General features: G+C 33.9%; 1 protein-coding gene across 1 annotated transcript in view; it reads right to left on the reverse strand.

The window, feature by feature from the left end:
* The window catches only part of LOC127873647 (uncharacterized), a 107,773-nt gene that overhangs the window by 2,661 nt on the left and 88,521 nt on the right, over positions 1-16,591 (reverse strand). The window contains exons 5-10 of the mRNA XM_052417532.1: positions 15,293-15,468; positions 10,339-10,506; positions 6,442-6,681; positions 3,349-3,445; positions 1,581-1,638; positions 723-825 (exon numbers count right to left, since the gene is read on the reverse strand). Coding sequence (XP_052273492.1) covers positions 723-825; positions 1,581-1,638; positions 3,349-3,445; positions 6,442-6,681; positions 10,339-10,506; positions 15,293-15,468 — 842 coding nt within the window. The remainder of the gene's footprint in view (positions 1-722; positions 826-1,580; positions 1,639-3,348; positions 3,446-6,441; positions 6,682-10,338; positions 10,507-15,292; positions 15,469-16,591) is intronic.

Consider the following 16,591-nt stretch of genomic DNA (forward strand, 5'->3'; position numbering starts at 1 on the left):
GATTCACAAAATCGAATTATTTATATTTACGCCACAAACACTTCGACGTTAAACTTGATATTGTTCACATTATGAAATCGTTGATACAATTAAAGGGCAACATTATTCTTAGTGGTTGCGGACGAAGCGTGTTAAAATTACATAAAAATGTTTTTTTTCTCATTGATATTTTGACGTGCTAGCACCAAACGAACAATTTTATTATATCGTCTCTTGCTTTTAACTTAAGAACCCAAAACAGTAATGATTAACTTTAACAATTAATTAGGCTACGCACAAATTAAGGTGAACAGAACTCTTACACATAACAGAGCTGAACCAGTAAAGGTACGCATTTCACGAGTAGAGTTTGCATAAATATTTGGAATAAGTGTTTTCTCACTCTGGGTGTTCGAAATGGCGACACAAAATGATACACTGCTTCAATGAAACTACGCATGTTTTCAAACAAAACGCCTTCACCCTTTTTATCGCAAATGTTTGAATTTGAATGTGACAGTGCTTGTTTACTTGTAGTAAGTTGAGTTTTATGAAAATAGGAAACTATTATATAATAATGTTAAGTATGGTATTTTAATTTTGATTTTTGCTAGGCTTGAAATTGGATCGTTAGATTATTCAAAATAAGAAAGTCGATCATCCAAATGCATTGTTAGCTGTATTCCCTTAAATAAAATTATTGGTATCAGTATTGAGTATATATATTTATTTTAATGTCTTACCTCTAAAGAAGCGAACGATTAACATCCGTATATCACGGTCTGCAATGGGTTCAACATCGCTGCCCATATGGATACTGTCTGTCGGTATTTGATATCCTCTTCCCTGCATAATAAGGTAAGTGTGATCCTACTCATGTTCATTACGATGCCATACTATATGAATATAGAAGACATTTATTGTTTCGTGTGTGCACAATTCTTTAAAATATCATCTTGTATGAATCATTATCAAATTAAATATTATATAATTAGGATATTCACAAACTTGGTATTGATTGCAATCATTTTAAAAGCGTCTGTTTTACAATTTGAATACTATCAGTTGGCGATGATCATTGAATACCACATTGACGTCATTTTACAGTTTTATCGAGGAATCGTTTGCATTCCTGTTTTGTATATACTCAACCGTGCGAAACTAATCAATTTACATCTTGCTTATTCTAATATTTGCATATTTAGGTTTTTAGACAGAATCAGTCAATTATGTATAGTTATTTTACAGTAACACATTATTTGGTTTACATGGTGGTTTGGGCAAACACTGATAATTTGATCGTTCCAGAATAAAGATTTTGGAATTGGAATTAACACAATCAAATTTTTCTGATTCTTTTGCTCACTTCCGCGTTGCGTGCTAGCTAATCGCTTATATGTTTAACATACCTTGTATTTTAGCAATCACCTAGAAAAAAGGTCGGCAGGCAACGAGGGAGTGAGCAAAATATTAAGGAAAAGTGGCCCCAATATATTGATGTTTTAAAAATTGTACGCGTGTGTTATATCATCAATATAACGGATCGTCTAGAGCAATATTATATAAAAAATTGTGTTTTATATCAATGTTTTGCAACGTACAGCATCTATCGGAGTTAGTGCGGAGTCTTCCATCGGAGAGCTGGGGGTGTTATGCCTCCTGCAACATTTTTACAAAGGTTCAATGTAAATTTTAGAATTATTAATACAAATAAATACATTAATACATCAATAAATAAATACATTTAAAAAATGTATTAAGTACTTAAACATACATCATGCATGTGTTGTCGCATTGGATGTATTAAGTGAAATCGTATACAGTAAACCATTTGCGTTTCATTCAGTATTTTTTATTTCACCTTGAACATATATATATATATATTAGGGATGCAAGAGGTTACAAAAATCATTAACCGGTTAACCTTTTGCCGTAACAGGTTATTTACTGGTTAACCGAAGCACATGAAGTAATTATAATGATTAAGAGTAAGTAAAAATGTCATACCGCTCGAACCGCACTATAGAAACAAAAGTTATTTCAGATTTGACAACGCTTGCGTTTATACCATGCCAATTTCGTAATAAAATGTATTATACAATTTAATTTAATAATTTTGTAAATGTATGCTATATATTTACATATATATATATATTTTCCTACGTAAATGCATTGGAGTAAAAAAAATTAAGAACTACAATATCTTCATTTTCAAGTGTCATTAACTTATTTTTGGTTGGGCCGCTTATATTACGTTCGCTCACAAAAATGGTGTGTTCCTTTGCTCAGTCTGTTTTGATTTTTGAAACTCAAATTGACTTAATATTCAAATCATTTTTTCTTTCCAGTGCGACGTAAAGTGGGTGGTTCAACGAACTTGCATCTCTTCTTATTCGATAATTGCATATTTGTTGTTTGCATTTTAGCGTCTGTTGCCGAAGTATTATCGTCTGAAATTCATTATACATTTTAAAAATGTGGGTAAAATAAAGGACACGAATTGAAATTTAATAATTTATATAATCAGTATACGTATTTAATAGCGAAGTAACTAAGTATTATGATCTCAAATATTTACAGTTACGTATGTTTTTTAACGTACCATAGCGCGCAAATTTTAAGCAATTACACAATTGCCGCAATTAAGCGGTTTTATTTTTTTAATATTTTAATTGATGTTTAATTATTTAATAAGTTAATAATTTACTTTCTTAAATAAAACTTACATCGGACGGTAATGGTGGAATCGTTGGACGTAAATTATACTAATGATATTATATTCTGATAAATTAACTCGACAAAATTTCAACTACGAATGCAATTCTTGATAAAATTGTTACTTATAAACACGGTATTTTCGAAAGCAATCTGTGTTGGATATTGGTTAACAAAACATCAAAATAAGCCTTTCAATGTATCAACTGATTTTTATCGCGAGTTCGATTAAGTGTCAATAACGTCTTCGCTAATAGCTCGCACTCCCCGCAGTTCGCTAGTTACATTTTCTCGAGTCAAACAAAACAATAGGGCCAATTATCAAAATGTTACCCCTGTTTGTTATCACAAAGGTATTGATTTATTGCTTTATTACTTTGATTGCTGACACGTTATTTATTACCGTCGATGGTGCGGCATGTTGTTTTAACTAATCGCCAGCGCAAGTTGGCAGTATGTCACGCGCAAAAAGTAAAATTGTACGAATTTTTCCATGAAAAAAACATAATCAATTACTTTTTCCCAGGTTAACCTTGTCCCGAAAATGTAACCGGTTAACTGATCGTTTCGGTAGGTTAACCGGTTAACCGGTTAACCTCTTGCATCCCTAATATATATATATTTATAATATTGTCAAGTAACATTTAAGCTTACTTCTGTCTTATGAAGATAAAACCTGCAGCAGTGACAACTAACACAACGGCACCGAGCACAATGCCGATGTACACAGGCGCTTGGGATGTTGACGACTCTGCATTGTTATTGAAACAAAAAGCAATATGAAAAATAAAAAGGCGCCTATTAACAGTTCATATTGCTGCAAAAATAAACCAATTTATATTAGTCATGAATAGTGCCTGTCTACGGAACCCTTCTTGTGTTTCTCATTTTTCAAAAAAACTAAAAATAATTAAATGTGTAACAAGCGGACAAAGGGTCAAATGTGATGAAGGCAGTTGAAGTTGAAGTAACTGACCCGGTAATGGACGGTTTAATGGCATACCGTTGATTTTATAAAAGAATCTCAACGCCGCATGGTTGTTTGTTTTTGTAATTGGCAATATGTTGGTCACATTAAATGGTTTCATTTTGAGATCGTGGGGGATATTAAATATATGTAAGCATATTGGTTTTAAACCTCTTGACGTGGCTGAAGTGTTTAGTGAGTAAATACAAATATTGATTTTGACAATATTTATCTGCTGCTGGAAAAGCACGTAAGTAACAACATATCAAAACAATTAAAATCCAATCCATGTATTGGGCTTTCAATTTTGGAAATATGTTTACAAACGTCGTAAGGGGAAAACCGCTTTATGAACGATCGTATTGAACATTCCCGGGTTTTGTGTAAATACGGCAGCGACATATTATTAAATCTGCTCAAATAGTAATCGACCGGCCATATGGTCGTACATTTGAACGGATTTGCATCCTTCTTCTTTGGCAATAATAGCCGATTATTTAAAAGAATTATTAAATTACCGAATTATGCTAAAATTGTTTTAAAATAATGACGTTTTGTTGCATACTGTGGTAACGACACGACAATCAACCAAAGCATGTCGCTATTAAGATGTGAATCAATTTTTATCCCAACCAAATATTAACGAATTCGCATAGACACGAACACACAACCTTACATATCCATACGAATTTGTTATCTTAAAGCGTTTTGTACAATTTGATACAAAGTCAATAAACAACTATAATTTAGTCTAAAAAAGTCGACAGTACAGAGCATTAATTTTGTGTGACGGACATGATTCAATGAACTATTCGTTCACATTATGAATGAAATTAAATTGGACATTGAACTAACTAAATATATATCTAATTTTTTAAAGTACAATATACATTTTACAATTTATATAACTCAATTCTCAGGATTTTCATGCAAACCCTAGGATCATACATTTATATCTTACTTATTACGACACAATTTGGTAGACGTTTTCTTTTTTAGATGGAACTAGCCTGAGCGTAATGACCTAATCCGGGACTTTTATATATTCACCAGTCCATAGATTGCCGGCATCCGTTCCCAAATCGAACACTTCGACAAAATATAGTTTACTCTTAATTACAGCGGATTGTCACAATATGACCTTGAACGGGTTACACTGATGGTTGTTGCCAATAATTGCACTATTACATGGATACTTCAATTAAATTGCTAGATAAGCGATCGTTTTTTAAAGGCAGTACAAATCGTAAATAATATTACGTTATTAACCCATGTAGCCATGAGCATTGGAACAGATTGTCTTTAGTCCACTTCAAAATAAATAAGTAAGGTATGTTAATGCAAAGACATTTTTTAACGAAAACAATGAGTAAACACATTTTACTTTATACATAGGTATTCTGAAACTCAGCATAAACATTCTTATTTACATCCACCATTTTTTATTCTAAACAGGTGTTCAATATATTTATACAATGCATGATTAAACCGCAGTTCATATCAGAATTGAGCATTTATTGACGATTTTCTCTTTGTTGAGTACGTATATATACAAAAGGTATATTGTTGCTTTACAAATATTATTGGAAGGTTAACATCAAGCAATGATGAGGTCAACAGCGGTAACCTTTTGTTAGTTCCATGCATTTGAAAACGTTAAATCGATGTCTAAAAGTAAAGTATTTAGATGCATGACTGCTCGTCGTTCAAACCTTCTTGAATATTTTCATGAAATAGTCTGTAATCTTAAGTATAAGTACATTATATTCAACTTTTAGCACTAAATGTACCAATACAATACCACGTTTATTATCGTTAAAGAATCAGAAAACGGACACGAGAGCGTTTCAATAAGCCTGAGGCTTTCGATGAATTCGAGCTAAAATAAATAGAAGCTCTTTTGTTTTTACAATTGCTCATGAAATACTACAAACCAAAAATGACAACCACATTGACTTAAAACCAATTCAAGCGAAACAATCGAGTTATACATAGGTGTGACACAAGTTAAAATTGTGTATATATTATTTTGTTAAACGATTTCTGGACGGTCTGGACAGACGAGCTTTTTCAAAAATATGTTGTGACCCAAATAATTGTATAAATCATTTAAGGTATGTATTGTTGTGAATTACTTGTATGTTATGGACGACATTTGATTTTCACAACGTCTTGCGATTCGTCACATAATATGTAGTCGATGAATACGCTTATTTTACAGGGATCTCAGGAATATTTAGCTATGAGTGTTATACATAAAAGCATGGTGAAACATGTAGCCATTAACGTATCGCCCTACGGAAACCTGCACTGATATGGATGTGAAACCGCTTTAGCGTGTCACCGCATAGACGTGACGTGTTTGTCTATGCGGCAATTGTCAATTTATATACACGACCCCGTCTATGCCATCGAACACTCGCTCCGCATAGACCATTCTAAATAAATGCATTCCATCCAGCCTGTTTAAATCCGATAAAGTTCTGAATGAAATGAAAAATGGATTTATACAGTTATACATGCATACTCAATTTCTTTGTAAAAATATTTAAATAAAGGTTATCATTGTTCAACACATGTTATTTCAACGTCTTACATTCGTATGCGGGACTTGAAATAACATGCATTTTTAACAGCAAAGTGTGGAATATCAATTAAGATTGTATTCATAGTTGCGTCCATTTACACAAGTTTAATGATGCAAAAATGAAAAGCTGGAATTCAGATATTAGGAGGAGGAAACACAACCTTGCAATATTCGAAAAAAAATGAAGTCCTACTTTTTTTTTCCAGCTCCTTTCCTTTCACAGTGAAGTTCACCACTCGATGGTCAAACTTGTGGCTGATATTGATGGAGAAGAGCCTGTCATCCGTGAGGTCCTGGTAGAGATCATACTCGGCCGTATTGTCCGCCATTACAGGTGTTTTCACGTCGGGTATTGTTAAGTTCAGCTCCTTGCCCGACAGTGACAGCTTGAAGTACTTGTCATAGCTGGAGGTGGGTGGGAGTGGCTGCTTCTCTGTCAGGTAGTTATATCAGTGAGTAACATTCAATGAACATAACGATTTATCAAAAACAAATAACATAGATGTATACATGAAGAAATCATCTTTGAGCCACTTTATGTAAACAACCACAAATTATTCCACTTGATGGTCAGTGACAGCTAGAAATACTGATCATAGATGGAAGTGCTGCTTCTCTGAAGGGTATATATATTGGTGATTTACATAGATGGAAATTCAGAATCACATGCTTTTCTTAAGAGTGACATTATTGGTTAAGCTAAAAAGAACGAAATTTGGAATTATGAAATTATTTTCTCAAGTAGATATATCATTAAAGTAACAATGAAATTCAGAATCCTACAGTGCTAGCAACACAACGTAATTGTAATGTAATGTTTAATCTAGAAGGGCAGAGGGGCATGGCGAATGACTTAAAAAAGGCATTGCATACGGCGATTCTCTTACAAAAGGCATATGAGATGTTTTCAACTTTTTAAATTTTTTAATCACAGCTTTAACTGATCATGGTAGAACTTATTTGAAAGAAAACTTTCCGGGTGTTTATGTTTAGCGTACGTCGAATTTTCGCAATGACGTCACATTCATATCGAACGTTCTTGTCGTTTTGAAATGAAAAGGTTACATGAACCAGGGACGTTCACGTGTTGGTATACGTCCCTGAATGAACTAAATAACACGTGTTTCATAACGTCATTAATAAATGCCACTTTTTAACTATTAGTCATGTCTGTATTCATAAATTAATGAAGAATTGAACATAGAAAGTTTCAATCAGCGTAAAATATCCGCGTGTTCCTCGTGACAATGAGAGTTAAACAAATGGCGGTACATGTATATGCAGGTTTGCCACCCTTGGAATAGGTAGTCATTAAATAACCAAACAAGAGCGCCGCCTAGCGGGTGCAGACTGCCTTTTTTTTTCTTTTTAAATTTGAAGGACCCAACTCCATACTTCAATACAAAAGGAATGAGGTGTGGGGTGGAGAGGGGTGTATAATGTGGGGGTGTGGTCATGTATTACATTATTTTCCAAAAATAATAAACAAAATGAAAAAACTCATTGGGGGGCCTTGGGGGGATGTTTGAACCATCTTTCAAAAATACAATGATAAAAAGAAATATTTGTGTTTTTTAAAACCATGTTTAAAAAAATGAATATTTTTTGTTGGGGGGGGGGTCGAAGTGGTCGGGGGTTTGAGAGGATGTAATAGTGTGAGGGTATAGTCATTTATTAGATGATCTTTCACAAATTAGAAAACAATGGAACAAAAATATCATTTTTGGGGTGAGGGATCCTGGGATGGAGCGTGGAGGATTGTTTGGGTGGAGTATATTGTGGTATGTCAGGTAAGTGTTGTTTTGTCAAAGTATGAATCAAATCTAATCATAAATAAAGAAGTTATTGCAATTTTAGCAAAATTTAATAATTTGACCTTGAGAGTCAAGGTCATTCAAAGGTCAAGGAAAAATTCAACTGGCCCGGTACAGTACCCTCATGATAGTATGAAAAAAGTTAAAGTTTGAAAGCAATAGCCTTGATAATTTAGAAGAAAAGAGGATCTAAACACAAAATTTATCCAAATATTCAAAGTTACTAAGTAAAAAAAAACGGTCATAATTCCGTCAAAATGCCAACCAGAGTTATGCAAATTGTCCTGTACAATCCCCTTATGATAGTTAGCAAGCGTTCAACGTATGAAAGCAATAGCTATGATACTTTAGGAGTAAAGTGGACCAAAACACAAAACTCAACGAAATTTGCAATTTTCAAAGTATAAAGGGTCCGTAATTCTGTCAAAATGCCAGTTAGAGTTACATAACATTTTCTGCACAGTCTCCTTATTATAGTTAGTAAGTGTTGTAAGTATGAAAGTAATAGTTTTGATACTTTAGGAATAAAGTGGACCTAAACACAAAACTTAACAAAAAAAATAATTTTATATGTATACAAAGGGCACAAAATTCTGTCAAAATGCCAGCCAGAGTTATCTTACTTTGCATGCCCAGTAACCTCATGACAGTTAGTAAGAGTACCAAGTTTGAATGCAATAGCTTGGATACTTCATGAGAAAAGTGCACCTAAACACAAAACTTAACCGGACGCCGACGCAGACGCAGACGAAGACGCCGACGCAGACGCCGACGCTCAGGTGATGAAAATAGCTTTTTTTTCAAAAATAGATGAGCTTAAATTGCTTTGCATGTAAATAAAAGTTCTGTAAAATCGGCGAGGGTTTGACTTGTAATAGACAGTATTCGAATCTCTAAGAAGTAACAATCTATACCGTTACGGCCTTATGTCTTACGAATATTCTGATATTAACAAAAGATGTCGGATCATTTTAGTTTGAATAACAATACGTAAAGTCGTTAACTTAGGTTAATATTATGTGTACCTCATGTAGGCGAGCGAAACAAAAAACAGTCATACGCGAGGACTGAATAACAATAATGGCTGATTTATTTCAGATAAATAGTGTGTGTCAAAAGTATGGGTCGTCGAAGTTTGTCATTTAGAAACCTGAGTGACTATCATTAATTTGTCGACACAAAACCAACGCCGTTTTCTTACGAACAATCTACTTTTTCTGATTGGTTTCCATTGATAATGCCGCTTAGCAAATCAAAATGACGTATGCATCACACAAATGCCGTAAGCAGAGTTAACATGTCGTATTTGGGGCTTATACCAACTCGCGCAATTAAATGCTACGGGGTGATTATTGTTTTTTACAGCACTTTTCGGGTCATAGGCCTTCTTTCATTGCGTCATACGCAGTCATGCATTAAATGCATGTTTTGGGGACACCGAGATAACAAACAATTGCAAAAGCATATAAGACTTGAAACATATGGATCTAGATAAAAGGGCCCATGGAGCTAATGGGCTTTGAAAGTTGTAGCGTGGCGCTCCAAAAATTAGGCATGGCGAGTCGCCAGTTGATTGGGCCTGGATAATACACTACATCTTGTCATAACAAACAGTGAAAATGTGTGGGAAATTAAATTATAATTTCCCAATACATGATGAAGCCGATACATGTTTTGTTTTATCATCTTTTATTTAACCATTGACCTCTAAGCATGACCTGGACCTTTGAGCAATAGACATGGGTTTTTTATGTGAAGTCTGGGGCAAGTTATTTAAAATTGCAGATGACATAAATAACAGTCTAGACAAGCTCTGGGATACCGAGTCTGATGATCTTCTACTACTTGGATACATTCTTGGCGCATTTGTAGTCCCTTATAAAATTAAATTTACTGGATTAAAGTTTTAAAGGTTTCGTTTCCAATCATTTAAAACTGATGAGCAGCAAACAGCATAAAACCGTACCCGACAGCAAGTTACTCTCAGGCAGTCCTAGCTTTATGCTGTTTGCACACTGCCATTTTCACTGCCCTTCTAAGTGGGAGAGGGTTAATTAATGATTTGCCCCAAAAATGTAAGCATATACACACAAATCATCAAATGTGAGTAAATAATTGCATGAACATAACTTTCCAGCTGATTGCTGATTGAACTGATTGCTGTACACTTTTCAAATGATATTAAGTACCTTCTACCCTAGAATATATTTAAAAAAAACTTTTGTAGAAATTGTTAAGGGTCAACATGAACGTGTTGTTGACCTGACTACACTGACCTATAATCTGGTCACCAGTCGACGTGGTAACTGGCAAGTACCAGAACCATTTGTAGCTAATCTGATTCTGCCAGTATGGGTCCGTGATGACATCTATGGCAAAGACAATCTTCATATTGGGCTCAACGTCGTATGTGGCATTGGGGGCCTTTACTATCTCAATATTGTCTGCAAGAAGCAGCAAACCAAAAATTAGCTTCCAACAAAAAACAAATCACTTCTAAAATTAAAGAAATTATTTTTAAAAAATTAGATAAAAGAGTTGCTTTGTCAAAATCAGGACAAACTCATTGTAACCTGTTAAAATTAACTACACTTTTCAATTATATGAGCCTACATCTTGGAAAACCGGTTTAAATACATCTGATTAGTTTTATCCTAGATTAGCATGTGCAGTCCGCACATGCTTATCAGGGACAACACTTTCTTCTTTCATGGAATTTTCCATGAAAATGATGTATTTTTTTCAAAAAAAATTGTCATTGGCAAGTGTCATTCGTTATAAGCCTGTGTTGACTGAATAGGCTAATCTGAAACGACACTTTGCACACATGCATTTAGCCTAGTTTTCCAAAATTGAGACTCATATTTTCTAATTTGGTGTCTACGTTTAAAATTCTCAGTAGCAACTCGCTATACTTTTCATACGAAGCCATTAACATATCATTGTTCAATGTATTTTTGTTACATTGTTCTCATTGTTTTCCTTAACAAAACATATATTCATTGTATCGAACAGCATAACTTTCAGAAACAATACCGGTACTCTGGTATTATGACAACTACATTGACTTAAAACCAATTCAAGCGAAACATAGGTGTGACACAAGTTAAAATTGTGTATATATTATTTTATTAAACGATTTCTGGACGGTCTGGACAGACGAGCTTTTTCAAAAATATGTTGTGACCCAAATAATTGTATAAATCATTTAAGGTATGTATTGTTGTGAATTACTTGTATGTTATGGACGACATTTGATTTTCACATCGTCTTGAGATTGGGCACATAATATGTAGTCGATGAATACGCTTTTTTAAAGGGATCTCATGAAAAGTGATCTATGAGTGTTATACACAAAAACACGATAAACCAAGAAGCCATTAACGTATCGCCCTACGGAAACCTGCACTGACATCAATGTGGAACCGCATTGGCGTGTCACCGCATAGACGTGGCGTGTTTTTCTATGCAGCAATTGTCAATTTTTATACACGACCCCGTCTATGTCATCAAACACTCGCTCAGCATAGACTATACTAAATAAATGCATTACAGCGAGCCTGTTAAATTCCGATAAAATTCAAAATATACTAATACATATATTTATAAAAATATATATGCACAATCAATGTCTTCGTGCACATATTTAAAAAGGGTCATCATCTTTCAACACATTTTATGTTTTATGCAAAGTGTAGACAATCCATCTGGATTATATTATAGTCGCACCAATTTACAGACGTTTAATGATGTTTTCGAGGAAATTTGCAAGTTGTGGTTGGCATGAAACTCAAAGACCGGACGTGAGGTCTATATGATGACGAAACCGTCCGATATTCAATTGAAAAAGGTGTGACTATTGCCAGCCGGACGAATTAACATTTATTAGTTTTGACCAAAGGTGCATGCTTTGAACAATCTTAGAAGAGAAGAACTATTATATATTTCACACTATATATAAAAAACCTGACCCATACAGTTTCAGAGAAGAGATTTGAAGTGTGTCGATATTTATTATACAAGATTTAAACAATAATTTGAGCCTTGAGCATGGCAATTTCGGACGCCAGGTGTATGATTTGAACAAATTAAGCGAACGTCACTTGCCAAATAACAAAAATAAGTGCCCTTTGGTTTCAGAAAAGATACCAACATATATTTCAGAACAGGACATAAATTGAATATAAAAAGACTTGTACATAGTACATAGCAAGTATTAATCAGGGTAAAATAAACATATCAAAATGCGACGTGAAAAATAAATAATTATACGGTAATAAGTGCACATACTACATTATATAACAACCGAAAAAAGTTACAACAATAATCGCATTTTAACCAAATAAAGATGTTACAGGGTTGCCAACTGGCATAAGTATGTTTATATTGATATAAATACATAGCACACAGTTTTGCGTAAATAAATTATTGCAACACACTTAACACTCAGACATGTCCATTTCAGATTTATGTAAACATGTAATAATACATGTTTAGTTGTTTTAAATAAATGGAGGACATTAATCGTCTTACAAATATCATATGAATCGTTATGCAAAGATAATACATTGCAAATCTCGTATATTAAATGTGGAAACAATCACAATTTCTTATTCAACATCTATGAATTTTAAGCAAATGGTACACTGATTTGAAGCGTACAGGTATATATTATTATGCGGTTTGGACTTGCCACGGAGCACACGCTTTAATCACGCTCTCGGATTATGCTGATTATTTTCACCGAAAACAACAGACATACAATCAAATTAGCAAACAAACGATCAAACACGTGGACCATATTAATTGCGCTTAACGTCTTCGTGAACAACATTCGATATTGACATCCTGATAATAACTATTCTTTTTCGAAAAAAACACACAGAACTTAATACGTTTGCCTTAAGAAAACGTCTAAACAGTGATCTTTTTAAATGTATTTGGCTTGGAAGAGAGCTATATTCCAAAACTTCGCAAAATGCAACTCTATAACAATAATTAAAATAGTTCATTGTGTCCACGTATATAACGTAGATAATCTTTTCTTCTTGCATTTTTCTGAATAAAAGAGTAAACAATACAAATAAGGTATCATGTGGAAGACCTTTACCGATATCAAAATTGCGCATCCGAAATATTGTTAATTTCCGTATAGAACTTTTCCATGCGTGTATTTAAAATTATAGTAAACAGCGAGCGTAGCAAAACTTAATAATGTCAGTGTAATACAACGGTTATTATTATGCCTCCGTCCGCCTGTCTTGGTAAAACTCTGAAGTTAAAATCCCGTTGAAAATATTCCTCACATAACTAAAACATAACAGGAGAAAAAACTCTATGGCGGGGCAAATTGTAACCACTGTAACAAATCACTTTAAGCATATTCTTCTTTGAAATTGCAAGAGTCGTTGGTCCTCAAATTTGAGCATACACCAAATATAAAAGCGATGACGTTTTTGCGTTCAGAAAAGAAAGTTGTTTAATATATATTCTAGCTACGGTGATTTTCCTATGCAAACACAGGAACGATTGAACCAACTTTAAACAGTGATCATTCATGTGACGTTCATTTCGATCTGCACATACGTTGAGGCAGATAAGTACTTAAATAAAGGTTAACGCATGGACTGACGGAAGACGGACAACACGTTATCATAGAGCACCCTATGAGCAATATGTGCTAAGGTGAGCTTAAACACATGTCATGTCAAGTCGCGCTTAAGACAAGCTTACAAGAATGCCAGAAAAGGGGAATGTCTTACTGAGACAAACCATAAGATACTTTTATAAAAAAATATTACGTATAGTTGTGGCTGTTATTAAGATGTGGAGGTGTTAGTTTAAATGTTTGCGCAACTTAATAATTCGTATGATATTTTTAATACGAAGGAAACTCTTCTATTTGAAATTTTCTGAAAAATGGTAAAATGAGAACTTACAAAAAAGTGGGTTTGTTTGAAGAGCAACGTCGATTAAATCCCTATCGAATTCATTTCACGCATAGTCGCGACATCGTTCAAAATTACCTACATTTTAGAGTGTTTGACTCCGTCAAAATAACATCGCACCATTCGCATTACCGTATTTTATTTATGTTGTGCCACTTATGTCAGCCATACTAGGAAATGTGTAACTGAGGGTTTATTCTGACAAATGTTCTTACCAATAAATGTAACCATAAGATCGTAAACATGTTTTTACTTTAGCCATATGAAGCATACTACCCCGCCCCATGGCGGAAAAATTTATCAAGTAACCGGAACCATTTAAGATATTTGGCCAAGAAAATCATTAGAACAACTGATCTAACACATGTGTCGTGAATATTTGACTGTAATTTTTACTTCAAAGAGTTTTAATTACGTTTTAATAAAGCAATTTAAAAAACTGACGCGATCCCGTGTGGTCATGTTTTTCAAAGCGGCAGAACGATGTTTAAACCCTGCCCAGATACCAATATAACACATGTTCTGATCAAGTGTAATGAATAGTGGACCAACCAATAGACGACTTCAGTGTAAACAAGGTTTCACTATAGCCATTAAAGGGATACTCCCTCGCTCCCTGGGGACCATGTTTTTCAACGGACCGAAGCCTTTTCCTAAATAGGTTGAGATATCGTTTACAAAAACAGTTCTGGCCCGGTTAAATAAAGGTTGGACTAAAATGTGAATTATACAATGATAACAAGGTATAGCTCCAGCTACAATATACATATAATAAAACTGCCCGTGAACCTGGCTGCCATGTGTGTCAACGGACCATAATCACTTTTTAAAACACGGCCAAAATCTTATTGTCATTTAAGGAAGACTGCACTGCCATCCGGTGGCCATGTTTGTCAACAGACCACAACCATTTTCAAACTCAGCGAAGATAACCTTATAACAAATGATCCTACAAAGTGTATTGAAGATTGAACTAAACAGTTTACCTTACAGTGTAACAGGTTTTTCTAATAAAATGTATTGAAAACTAACCAGCACTCTGGTTGCCATGTTTTTCAACGGACTGGAACCATGCATAAGATAAGCAAAGATAACATTTGGAAAAATTGTCTGGATAAGTTTCATAAAGATTGGAAATGATGTGGCCTCTTAGAGTGTTTTAAAGAACTACTCATAATATACAAAGGCGACGCATGACGGACGAATTGTGACAAAACGATTCACCATGTACACAAAATGCTCAGATGAGCGTGTGCCTTTAATGTTAAAACTATGAACATACCGAACATGCTGCAATTAAGATCCGCTAGGGAGACGTTCCTTATTTCACGCCCCTTCAGGTGCGCGGGCTCACTACACACAGCGCCCGTTACTGTGACATTGGACTCGCCGGCCTGAGCTGTCACAATGAGCCATCGCAGATGGCAGTCGCAGACGAGCGTATTATTGTAGAGATCACTGGCAAGACAATATATTTTTATATAAAACTGTTAAACTGATACATACAGATTTACTAATAAATGAAGACCTTTAAAAAATGACTGATTGAATGTGTAAGAAAACAATTGTTTGTGACTGTGTTTAGCTTCGTTGTTGGAACTTCACAATCACTTGACAGTAATTCACTGATTGTTTAATTAATGAAATAATTGTTGGTCTAGTATCGGTATAATAAATAGTTATTGTGTGTCCTCTTTTTACCAAACAATAAATGGGAATTTTGAACCATTTTAAAAGTGACAACAAATAGCGCCCTGTGATTAAACATTAAATCCAAACAAGTGAACACATTTCAAGGTTTCCCGGGTAGATTAACAGAACATCAAGCGAGCCCCGACTAAATAAAAGATAGGCCTGTTTGCTGCATATGTGAAAAGCACTGCAATCTAATAAATATCTGTAAGCTGAGATTTGTATATGCATTTAAAGACATGTTATAAAACAAACTTGGTTAATGGTAGCATACTTCATTTAGTTATTAACTATTGGAGGTATTTTTTGCTTTTGTCAGTTAATTTAAAAAAAAACGTTACATTCTAAATATGATAATATAGTAATACAATAGCAAAATATATACTCGATGTATTCGTGTATATCGCATTACTGTTTCTGTTTCTTTTTCAGTTTATTTAGGCATAAAATTGTAAAATGAACTTACTGTTTTTTGTCACCTAAGGTAGACATATTTGGTTTAATGATACTATCCAGAAAAGTTGGTGGAATATTATGGGTGGAATTTGTAAGTTGTATTGCGAAATACAAACAGGTAGTCAAATATCAATGCACTGATTTTATTTTATCCCAGTATATTGATTTTTGTACTTAATATTGTTTTCATTCTATAAATAACAATTTTCCTGTAATATAATTGAACACATATTTGTTCTTTATTTTCTGTCGCAAATAACAAAATTATAAGGTATCACACAAGTTGTTTAGTTTTAATAATCTACTACTAAAGAATTAATAAATACAATAGTTATATATCAAAGCTTCTCTCGTCATGAGTGTTGGTCAATTATTTTGCAAATATGAATGTATTTATATGATTTACACTGAATCACATCAAAGTACACGTTCT

Source organism: Dreissena polymorpha, chromosome 3 (assembly GCF_020536995.1).
Source record: "Dreissena polymorpha isolate Duluth1 chromosome 3, UMN_Dpol_1.0, whole genome shotgun sequence".
Lineage (NCBI taxonomy): Eukaryota > Metazoa > Mollusca > Bivalvia > Myida > Dreissenidae > Dreissena > Dreissena polymorpha.